This window comes from Salvelinus sp. IW2-2015, linkage group LG22 (genome assembly GCF_002910315.2).
Source record: "Salvelinus sp. IW2-2015 linkage group LG22, ASM291031v2, whole genome shotgun sequence".
Lineage (NCBI taxonomy): Eukaryota > Metazoa > Chordata > Actinopteri > Salmoniformes > Salmonidae > Salvelinus > Salvelinus sp. IW2-2015.
In genome coordinates, this window is record NC_036862.1 from 28,421,682 (window position 1) to 28,433,758 (window position 12,077).

A 12,077-nucleotide genomic window follows, 5' to 3' on the forward strand; every position below is an offset into this window, starting at 1 on the left:
CATCATAGTACACTTCAACTATTGACAGACAAAATGAGACAAAAAAATCCAGAAAATCACATTGTAGATTTTTTATGAATTTATTTGCAAATTATGGTGGAAAATAAGTATTTGGTCACCTACAAACAAGCAAGATTTCTGGCTCTCACAGACCTGTAACTTCTTCTTTAAGAGGCCCCTCTGTCCTCCACTCGTTACCTGTATTAATGGCACCTGTTTGAACTTGTTATCAGTATAAAAGACACCTGTCCACAACCTCAAACAGTCCACTCCAAACTCCACTATGGCCAAGACCAAACAGCTGTCAAAGGACACCAGAAACAAAATTGTTGACCTGCACCAGGCTGGGAAGACTGAATCTGCAATAGGTAAGCAGCTTGGTTTGAAGAAATCAACTGTGGAGCAATTATTAGGAAATGGAAGACATACAAGACCACTGATAATCTCCCTCGATCTGGGCTCCACGCAAGATCTCACCCCGTGGGTCAAAATGATCACAAGAACGGTGAGAAAAAATCCAGAACCACACGGGGGGCCTAGTGAATGACCTGCAGAGAGCTGGGACCAAAGTAACAAAGCCTACCATCAGTAACACACTACGCCGCCAGGGACTCAAATCCTGCAGTGCCAGACGTGTCCCCTGCTTAAGCCAGTACATGTCCAGGCCCGTCTGAAGTTTGCTATAGAGCATTTGGATGATTCAGAAGAAGATTGGAGAATGTCATATGGTCAGATGAAACCAAAATATAACTTTTTGTAAAAACTCAACTCGTCGGTTTGAAGGACAAAGAATGCTGAGTTGCATCCAAAGAACACCATACCTACTGTGAAGCATGGGGTGAAACATCATCTTTGGGGCTGTTTTTCTGCAAAGGGACCAGGACGACTGATCCGTGTAAAGGAAAGAATGAATGGGGCCATCTATCGTGAGATTTTGAGTGAAAACCTCCTTCGAAAATTACAGGCCTCTCTCATCTTTTTAAGTGGGAGAACTTGCACAATTGGTGGCTGACTAAATACTTTTTTGCCCCACTGTAATTGCAAAAGGGTTTTCTAATGATCAATTAGCCTTTTAAAATGATAAACTTGGATTAGTTAACACAACTTGCCATTGGAACACAGGAGTGATGTTTGCTGATAATGGGCCTCAGTATGCCTATATACTAGATATTCCATAAAAAATCTGTCGTTTCCAGCTACAATAGTCATTTACAACATTAACAATGTCTACACTGTATTTCTTATCAATTTGATGTTATTTTAATGGACAAAAAATGTGCTTTCCTTTCAAAAACATGGACATTTCTAAGTGACCCCAAACTTTTGAACGGTAGTGTATGTGCCCTGTGTTTTGGGGAAGTCCTATGGAAATACTGCATATACCCTACCAATCCTTTTGCTATATGCTCCACCAATATAACCAGCACTTTATAGCTTCAAAGTAGTTTCCCAACTCTCCTCAGACAAGTAATGATTTATGGAAGGTACAGAATCAAGACCATGCTTATAATGATATACTGTGCTGTGCATTCATATTGTGGTTTTCAGTAGCAGGAAAGCCCATACGATTCCCTTCCATACTGAGAGTACAGAACCAGCATTGGCTTTGTAATGGAAACATCATGTATCTTCTCGTTATTGGAAAGACACTGCATGAGGCCAACAGATGAGAATACGTTGAAGAACAAAACACCAGCCGCTCTGCTTGTAGCTCAGTTGACAGACGGCTCGTCTCTATTGGCTGGGGTTAGCGGAGCATGAGTCTGTGTTTATCTTCCATGTTGTTCCTTGTTCCCTGTCTGTTTGATACATAGGAGGAGATGTTTGTCCCTTTCCCTATGCGCTCCCAGAGGAACCAGGCAGGATACACGTGCGCCACCAAGGCCTTCCCCATCCCAGGCTCCAAAAGCGAAATCCAGCAGATCTCGGTAAGCAGATGGGAGCTGGATGCTCTACTGTTTCTCTCTCTCTCTCTCTCTCTTCTCTCTCCTTTCTCTCTCTTCTCTCTCTTCTCTCTTCTTCTCTCGCTCTCGCTCTCGCTCTCTCTTTGTGTTTGTTTGGTTTTGTTCTTCATTTCAGCCGATTGAGATGTCTTCCTTCTATGTTGTATGTATGATTGTGGAACTCCACACACACACACACACAACACACACACACACACACACACACACACACAACACACACACACACACACACACAACAACACACACACACACACACACACACACACACACACACACAACAACACACCACACACACACACACACACAACACACACACATCTACCTGTGTGTATCCCCTAATCACAAAACAGCATTGGCGGTGCATAGAAACAATGTGTCGCTTTATAGTTATGTTCACTTAACGTATGAGTGAGTCTTCTGTCTCTGTAGTGCTATCTTCTGTGGTGTGTTGTTTTTTTGGCCGATTAAACATAAGTTAGGCCTTATTATTCTTGAGAAGTCTTGAAAATGTCCCTTGCTACCACCATTATTATTATTATTATTATTTGTATTATTATTTATGTATATATATATATTTTCTTTTTTTTTACCTTTATTTTGACAGGGCATTCATACTGACACTAGGATCTCTTTTACAGATGAGCCGTGCTTAAATACATCAAACACATACAATATACAAAATTACAAAACATATTAAGAAAACAGACACATTTATCAACATAGAGGTCTCCGATCATTTCTCTGAACTCAACAAGGTGGGCCAGAACATTTCATTTCAGAGGGCTCTGTAAGTTGTTCCACATAAAGACTGGATTTGGTCACTTGTAAGTCTAAATGTAATTAATGATGACAGACACATAAGAAGTTTATGCAGGCGTGATTTGTAGATGAACACAAGAAAATGCTGCTCCCTCCTTACATACAAAGAGGCCCAACCCACTTTTTGAAACAAAACACAAAGGTGAGTTCTATAACCATCATCAGTAATCAACTTAAGGACACAATGGAAAACAACATCTAAGTGTAGATGCTGCTGCATGCATATACAGAGATGATATCCCTATAATCTAAAATAGACATAAAAATGGCCAGGACAATTTAATTCCTATTAACAAAAGTCATAGATGCTTTGTTCTTTGAACTTCAACTTTTTCACCAGCTCAGTCACATGTTTTAAAATGAGTTTAAAAAAAGTTTGTCATAAAGCCAGATAACAAGATACTTGTACAAAGGAAATTGCTCATATTGTGTACCGTTCAAACTAGTCATTACACATTCATGTAAATCTGGGTTATGGGACCTAGAAAAAAAGCATGTATTTTGTTGGTTGCATTTAGCACTAACTTTAGATTCAATAGTGACCTCTGCAGTGCTTAAAAATCAGACTTCAAATGTGGAAAAACTTGGCCAACCGAAGGAGCAATGAAATACAATGCTGTATCGTCTGCATACAAATGAATACAGTGCATTCGGAAAGTAATCAGGCCCCATCATTTCTTCCACATTTTGTTACGTTACAGCCTTATTTTAAAATTGATTAAGTCGTTTTGTTCCCCTCATCAATCTACACACAATACCCCATAATGACAAAGCAAAAACAAGTGAAATGTATGAAAATAAAATAAACTGAAATATTACATTAACATAAGTATTCAGACCCTTTACTCAGTACTTTGTTGAAGCACCTTTGGCAGCGATTACAGCCTCAAGTCTTCTTCGGTATGACGCTACAAGCTTGGCACACCTGTACTGTCAGGTTGGATGGGGAGAGTCGCTGCACAGCTATTTTCAGGTCTCTCCAGAGATATTCAATCGGGTTCTGGCTGAGCCACTCAAGGACATAAAAAAAATGTGTTGTCCCAAAGCCACTCCTGCGTTGTCTTGGCCGTATGATTAGGGATGTTGTCCTGTTGGAAGGTGAACCTTCGCCCCAGTCTCTGGAGCAGGTTTCATCAAGGATCACTCTGTATTTTGCTTCGTTCATCTTTCCCTCAATCCTGACTAGTCTCCCAGTCTCTGCCGCTGACAAATCCCACAGCATGATGCTGCCACCACCATGTTTCACTATAGGGATGGTATTGGCCAGGTGATGAGCGGTCCCAGGTTTCCTCAAAACGTGACACTTGGCATTCAGGCCAAAGAGTTCAATCTTGGTGTCATCAGATCAGAGAATCTTATTTCTCATGGTCTGAGACTCCTTTAGGTGCCGTTTGGCATACTCCAAGTGGGCTGTCATGTGTCTGTTACTGAGAAGTGGCTTCCGTCTGGCCACTCTACCATAAAGGCCTGATTGGTGGAGTGCTGCAGAGATGGTTGTTGTCCTGGAAGGTTCTCCCATCTCCGCAGAGGAACTCTGGAACTCTGTCAGAGTGACCATTGGGTTCTTGGTCACCTCCCTGACCAAGTCCTTCTCCCCCGATTGCTCAGTTTGGCCGGGCGGCCAGATCTAGGAAGAGTCTTGGTGGTTCTAAACATCTTCCATTTAAGAATGATGGAGGCCACTGTGTTCTTGGGGACCTTCAATGCTGCAGACATTTTTTGGAACCCTTCTCCAGATCTGTGCCTTAACACAATCCTGTCTCTGAGCTTTACGGACAATTCCTTTTACCTCAAGGCTTGGTTTTTGCTCTGACATGCACTGTCAACTGTGGGACATTATATATACAGGTGTGTGTCTTTCCAAATCATGTCCAATCAATTCAATTTACCAAAGGTGGACGCCAATCAAGTTGTAGAAATATCTTAATATGGAAACAGGACGCACCTGAGCTAAATTTCAAGTCTCATTGCAAAGGGTCTGGATACCTTAAATAAGGTATTTCTGTTTTTTGTTTTTAATACATTTGCAAAAAAAACTTAACAGTTTTGCCTTGTCTTTATGTAGAATAATAGTGAAGACATCAACACTATGAAATAACACATATGGAATCATGTAGTAACCAAAAAAGTGAATATATCACAATATATTTTTCTTTGAGATTCTTCAAAGTAGCCACCCTTTGCCTTGATGACAGCTTTGCACACTCTTGGCATTCTCTCAACCAGCTTCACCTGGAATGCTTTTCAAACAGTCTTGAAGGAGTTCCCACATATGCTGAGCGCCTGTTGGCTGCTTTTCCTTCACTCTGCAGTCCAACTCATCCCAAACCGTCTCAATTGGCTTGAGGTCGGGTGATTGTGGAGGCCAGGTCATCTGATGCTATAACGACACAGGACGAGACCCAGATGTAAACACAGGATGCAGATGGTTTGAGCCTCTGATATTTATTAAAATACAAGGGGCAGGCAATGGGCAGGTCGAGGACAGACAGAAGTTCATTAACCAGGTCAGAGTCCAAAAGGTACAGGGCGTCAGGCAGGCTCGAGGTCAGGGCAGGCTGATTTGTCAGGCAGGTGGGCTCAGTCTCAGGGAAGGCAGAAAAGGTTGGAACCTGAAGGGCTAGAAAACAGAGCCTAGGAAAAACAGGAGCACGAAAAAAAACACGCTGTTAGACTTGACGAGACAAGACAAACTGACAACAGACAAACAGAGAACACAGGTATATGTGCACTGGGGATTATGGGGAAGATCAGGGTGTGACAAGTGCAGCACTCCATCACTCTCCTTCTTGGTCAAATAGCCCTTACACAGCCTGGAGGTGTTTTGGGTCATTGTCCTGTTGGAAAGCAAATGATAGTCCCACTAAGTGAAAACCCATATCACTGCATAATGCTGTGGTAGCCATGCTGGTTAAGTGTGCCTTTAATTCTAAATACATCACTGACAGTGTCACCAGCAAAGCACCCCCAAACCGTCATGGCTCATCCTCAGTGCTTCACGGTGGGAACCATACATGCAGAGATCATCACAAAGACACAGCGGTTGGAAGCAAAATCTCAAATTTTGACTCATCAGACCAAAGGACAGATTTCCACCAGTCTAATGTCCATTGCTCGTGTTTCTTGGCCCATAAAAAGTCTCTTCTTATTATTGGTGTCCTTTAGTAGTGGTTTCTTTGCAGCAATTCGACCATGAAGGCCTGATTCACGCAGACTCCTCTGAACAGTTGATGTTGAGATGTATTCTTTTACTTGAACTCTGTGAAGCATTTATTTGGGCTGGTAACGCTAATGAACTTATCCTCTGCAGCAGAAGTAACGCTGGTTCTTCCTTTCCTGTGGATGTCCTCATGAGAGCCAGTTTCATCATAGCGCTTGATAGTTCTTGAAATTTTCCAGATCCAGGTTGACTAACATGAAAAATACAATTTACAGATAGATAATAACGTAGCTGTTTGTTGATCAATGAATCAAATATTTTTGCAAGACAAGGGAGCCTGGAAATGGGTGGATAATTATCGAGATCACTACTATCCCGACCCTTATGGAGTGGTAGCACACAAGCTGCTTTCAACACTTTTGGAATATTTCCTAACACCTAAGTTAAATAAAATATGTTACTGAGCCTGAAATGACAGGCGCTGCATATTTAAGCAAAGACGGGTCCAAATTGTCAGCCCCTAATGACTTATTGGTGTCAATAGATAATAAGGCAGCAAGAACTTCTGAGTTGCCAAACAGAAAATCCCAGACTACCATTTCCCATGTCACCTGAGGTTGACTGATTGTTCAACGAGGCAACTGGAGGCTGTCTGTGGGAAGAACAGTCAACTGACTGGCAAAGTCCAGTGTGACCACCATTTCTTTCAAATAGGAAACCAGCTAGAAATCATCAAAAATCGTATAAAACTACTTGCTTAGTCAGGGAAGTAGAGGAATTACAGTGAATTAACCATTTTGCATAATTTAGAGGGATCAACAACAGAGTGTGCCACAGCGCTAAGGAAGATTTTTGATTTGGCCTGTTTATCCCTAGGCAGTGCACCTATTTCTCAATTGCCTAAATAGCTGCCAATCAGGTAACGAGACATTTTGATTAGCCTTGGCCCAGGCTTGATTTCTTATCAAGAGGAGGTCTGAGAGTACAGGAGAGTACCATGGATTAGTTTGGTTTTCTTGAAAGGACCATGTTTATCAGCCAGAGAGGTAAAATTGGATGAGAAAAAATKAAAGTGCCAAAACAGGGTCTGGTATGCAGCTAGTAGAAAAAAGCTTGCAATTGGGTGTGATTTAAAAACAATTATCTTCACAATTATTAGAGGGTCAGAAGGTTTCAATTTGGTTACTCTAATGCAAGCCTAGGGCAGTGGTGGCTGATATTATTTGCAAAAACACCACTAACCGAATACTTATGGGGACGGTTAGTCAGGATAAGCTCAATCAATGAGGAGTTGGAAAGGTTCTTTTTACTTTAGTCCGAGTGGGTTTCGTTATCAGCCGAGTCAAGTTGAACTCAAGAGAGATATTCTTTAACTGATCTGAGATGCGTAAGCCAATCAAGATTTAGATGTCCTAATACAACCAGTTCAGATACCAGAAAGGGTTTTAAATTATCAGAAAAAATACCAACAGACTCCGCTGAAGCGACTGGGAGGCGGTAAACCGCAGCAATAAATATACTGAACAGAAATATGAACGCATCATGTAAAGTGTTGGTCCCATGTTCCATGAGCTAAAATAAAAGATCCCAGAAATGTTCCATTTGCACAAAAAGCTTATTTAACTCAAATGTTCTGCACAAATTTGTTTACATCCCTGTTAGTGAGCATTTATCCTTTGCCAAGATAATCCATCCACCTGACAAGTGTGGCATATCAAGAAGCTGATTTAACAGCGTGATCATTACACAGGTGAGACTTGGGCTGGGGACAATCAAAGGCCACTCAAAAATAAAATCACACAGCACAATGCCAAAGATGTCTTAAGTTTTGAGGGAGTGTGCAATTGGCATGCTGACTGCAGGAATGTCCACCAGAGCTGTTGCAAGAGAATTGAACGTTAATTTCTCTACCAGAAGCCACCTCCAATGTAATTTTTTGAGAATTTGGCAGAAAGTCCAACTGGCCTCACAACTGCGTGTATGGCGTCGTGTTGGCGAGCGGTTTGCTGATGTCAACATTGTTAACAGAGTGCCCCATGGTGGCGGTGGGGTTTGGGTGTGGACAGGCATAAGCTACGGATAACGAACACAATTGCATTTTATCAATGGCAATTTCAATGCACAGAGATACTGTGACTAGATCCTGAGGCCCATTGTCGTGCCATTCATCCGCCACCATCACCTCATGTTTCAGCATGATAATGTACGGTCCCATGTCGTGTTCCAGTTCCCGCCAATATTCAGCAACTTCGCACAGCCATTGAAGAGGAGTGTGACAACATTCCACAGGCCACAATAAACAGCCTCATCAACTCTATGCAAAGGAGATGTGTCTCGCTGAATGTTCGTCACACCAGATACTGACTGGTTTTCTGATCCATTCCCCTACCCTTTTTTTAAGGTATATTTTTTTTTAAGCTATCCATTCCCCTACCTTTTTTTAAGGTATCTTTTTAAAGGTAGGCAGTCATTGTAAAAAATAATTTGTTCTTAACTGACTTGCCTAGTTAAATAAAGGTTAAATTAAAATATATTTTGTGACCAACATTTTCATATCTGTATTCCTCAGTCATTTGAAATCCATATATTAAGGCCTAATTTATTTATTTACGTTCACTGATTTCCTTATCTGAACTGTAACTCAGTAAAAATTGTTGCATGTTGCAGCACATTTTGGGGACAGAATCCCCCTTATAGAGCAGCTTCTGCTTCCAAAAGTTGTCAAAGTTGTCTACAAAAGTTACACCCAAGGAGCTGCAGTAGTCATGTTGCCCTTTGTGAAGTGTTATAAGCCTGCACATTTTTTTGGGTGGGTGGGGTGTCCAGCGTAGACCCAATTAATTCTTCAAATCCTGTTTTTTGCTCCAGAAACCGAGATGTTTCTTACCATAGAGCAACCTAAGGAAACAGCTGGCAAGATGGAAGAAGAAATCCGCCCATTCCTGCGCTTCGTGTGATTCAGGAAACCAGTCGAGGACTTGTGAGAGGTGGAATCTCGCACGCTCGCAAATTTTGGCACCCGGTTCGAGCCTTCCATAACCAATGAAGCCCCATTTACCATAGAAGCCACGGGAGAGGGAGTCAGAACAGGGGACGAAGGCACAGGTACCTCTGGATCAGATCTTGAAGCGGAAGCTCCCAAGGATGAAGTTTGTGTCCGGTCTGGGCTTCCCACTGCCAAGGAAGCCCCTATTGCCAAAGGCTGCTGCTTTCGAATTCCACGGCGAGTGACGTGCCTCCATGGCTGGTTGGCAAGGTCAAGAATAGGAACATCCACTAAGTCATCCAGAAACATCCTATTAACTCCATTCTGTCTTGCGGACTACCGGACAGTCGGTTCTGGAGAGATGACACGGTGGCGACACTCCCAACAGGTCAGAGTGGCCTCCAGCTACTTGAGTAGAAGAGAAAGAGAAAGTAGGCAGACTTGGGTTCCCCAGTAGCTTGTGTAAGTTTGCTACTTGTTTGCTAAGAGTAGCCACTTTGCCTCTGTGGTCCTCTGTGAACAAACAGTTGCTACATTGAAAGTCTGGATGGTCCATATTGCCCCGGAATAAAGCTCCTTCAGCGTTGAAACCATTCGTTAGCCACCTATTTTTGAAATTACAGGCTAGCTAGGCTTCCGTGTCTCTCTTCTTGACAAAAATGTACAAAAAGTGTTGTTTAAGTTACTAGCTTGCACACCGCCTCCCGAAACAAGCACAGCCTGTGAAATTGCAAACACACAAGCAACACACAGCTGAGTCACACACCAGAGAGAAAATGGAGGACTTGCTCACTGTATGGATTCTGTCTGCACGTACACTATACAAGCGGGAGATGATAAACACAAGTTGGTGCTGTAGAAACAAGCAGTAAATTGCGGGCCAGTGAGCCAAAACACTGTTCAACAAGTTAAGGAGAGACAGATAGCTGGAGCGTTCGCTTACCAACAAGCAGCGTAACGTGACAAGAGAGCAGCATTAGGACATTTAAAAGCTTCAGGATGGGACGTTTTGTGCGTCCCATCCTGATACTTATGGACCACAGACCACTTTTAACTGTCATCCAGCCAGGGCCAAACTCTTTAGCTTTAAGGTCAGCTAAGGCTGTGAGTTGGAAACTACGCAGCAGCACATATATAAAGGTCCAGGTTAGGAAGATTTGGCTCAAACATGCATCTCTATAATTATTCCTCTACAACGTACAAGTGACAAGTGCAACGCTGTTAGTTTGGAGCAGGGAGATGATAATTGAGTACAGAAAACCCCTTTCCTTGTACTTTTAACACTGTAATGTTTATTTCATATATATCGGTGACTTTACTGTTGAAGCTATTCCCTCTGTGATTTTAGGGTCATTATTTTTAGCTTAATATGTAATTGTTTTAGCTGAATCCAGTTACATGACTATACTAAAACTGCACAATAGCACGAATTCAAATCAATCCTTTCAAATATACGGAACTGTTCAGTGCACAATAGTCACAATACTCAAACTGTGCTCCTTAACATAAACTGTGTTGTGCAGGACAAGTGGCTCCTCCACTCTGTCCTAATTCTGGTCCAGTCCTGGATTGAGCCATTGGTGTACCTGCAAACCACCTTGGATCGCTATGATGACGCCCCCGACACTCTACTCAAAAAGACCAAATGGGTGTCAGAAAAACTCCTTAGTTTGGAGCAAGGAGTGGTGGTCCTCATCAGGAAGGTACTTCAGCAGTTACTCTAATACTTGTAGCTTTTAGGCATTTTTTCCTTTATCCCAATGCATTTTCACACATCTCTTTCTCTTCAATCTATGCCTCATTTCCTAGACTTCACCTCTCTCTCTTTCTCTCTCTCTCTCCCCATCCCCCTGTCTACTCGGTTCTGTCCTTGCTCTGTACTATAGATGCTGGACGATGATATGCTGACCACCTCCTACTACGAGCAGGGTGTGGCTCCGTACGACCTGCAGCCTGAGGTGCTGGAGTCAGTTCTGAGGGACTACACTCTGCTCAGTTGCTTCAAGAAGGACGCCCACAAGATGGAGACCTTCCTCAAGCTCCTCAAGTGTCGCCAGACTGACAAATACAGCTGTTTCCTTCACTAGAGAACAACTATTCCCACCCTATTCAAACCCTACTATTATATGGAATAAACAAGACACTACCCCCCATAATGAGGCTAACTTTTTTTTTAAACCTCCCTGCTTCTGGTGCCCCCTTATTTGCCTTAAACACATAGTGAGGTCGACTGATATGACCACTGCCTTAGGGTGTCTTACCTCGTGCCTGGTTCAATACAGTATGTCAGCAACTGACTGTTTCCAAACATTTTCGTAAGTTTAATGGTTTGCCACTTTTTTAGAAAAGCTGCATTTTATATTTTCCTCTATTTGTTTTACTTGGCTAGGCGTTGCAGGGCGATCCCAAAGGATGATTTGCATCTTGCTATGTCAAAAAAAGAGATATTTTTTGCATATTTTCCCATTGATTTCAATTTTCTTTGTTCTTAACTGGAGTTTGTATTCCTCCCTGGTTCTGCATTGTTTTTATTATTTCTGTTGCCCCTTGTGTATTCGGAGAGATTCTGTTCTTCTAGTTGAGCTGGCTTCACCTCTGCATTAGTGAAATGAAACACACTCGGTAGGAGACGGGAGTCAAAGGAAGAGCAGAACGCTGCAGAGAGAAGTTCTAGAGATATTCTGACAGGTAGAGAAGAGATTAAAAATAATAGTATTGAAAGAGGAATTGGACAGGAGAGTAAAAAAATGAAAATGGTTTGTTGGACAGGATATGAAGTAGCATTATTTTTAATTATGCCCATACCAGATAGTGTTTATCTCAAATTTACACAGAGGTCAGAATGAGGTGTTAAATAAAGACTATTTTTAGATTGCAAAATACCTTGATGATGCTTGTAACTGGCAAGACCAAAATAGGGAAATGGACAACCAATGTGTCTTTGTTATTTTAAATGGAACATTGCTGGAGGGTTAGCATGAAACTGTTCCACTGGTCCTATAGCAATGCTTAGCAAAGAGTAGAGGTATCCATGTGCCATAAACAAATGAAAGGACATAACCATCAGTAACTGAAGAGTTGAAAGAAGGGAATTTTCTCTGATCTGAAATATTGGCTTTGTGAGAATGCATTTGGTCAAAGATGTGGT

At 42.1% G+C, this 12,077-nt stretch overlaps 1 protein-coding gene across 2 annotated transcripts in view; it reads left to right on the top strand.

The window, feature by feature from the left end:
* LOC111982708 (somatolactin) overlaps positions 1–11,613 on the top strand; it is a 15,606-nt gene extending 3,993 nt beyond the window's left edge. For both annotated transcript variants that reach the window (XM_070434198.1, XM_024014316.2), the window contains 3 exons: positions 1,815–1,928; positions 10,453–10,632; positions 10,816–11,613. In XM_070434198.1, coding sequence (XP_070290299.1) covers positions 1,815–1,928; positions 10,453–10,632; positions 10,816–11,016 — 495 coding nt within the window. In that variant the 3' untranslated portion in view covers positions 11,017–11,613. The remainder of the gene's footprint in view (positions 1–1,814; positions 1,929–10,452; positions 10,633–10,815) is intronic.
* The last annotated feature ends 464 nt before the right edge of the window (positions 11,614–12,077 follow it).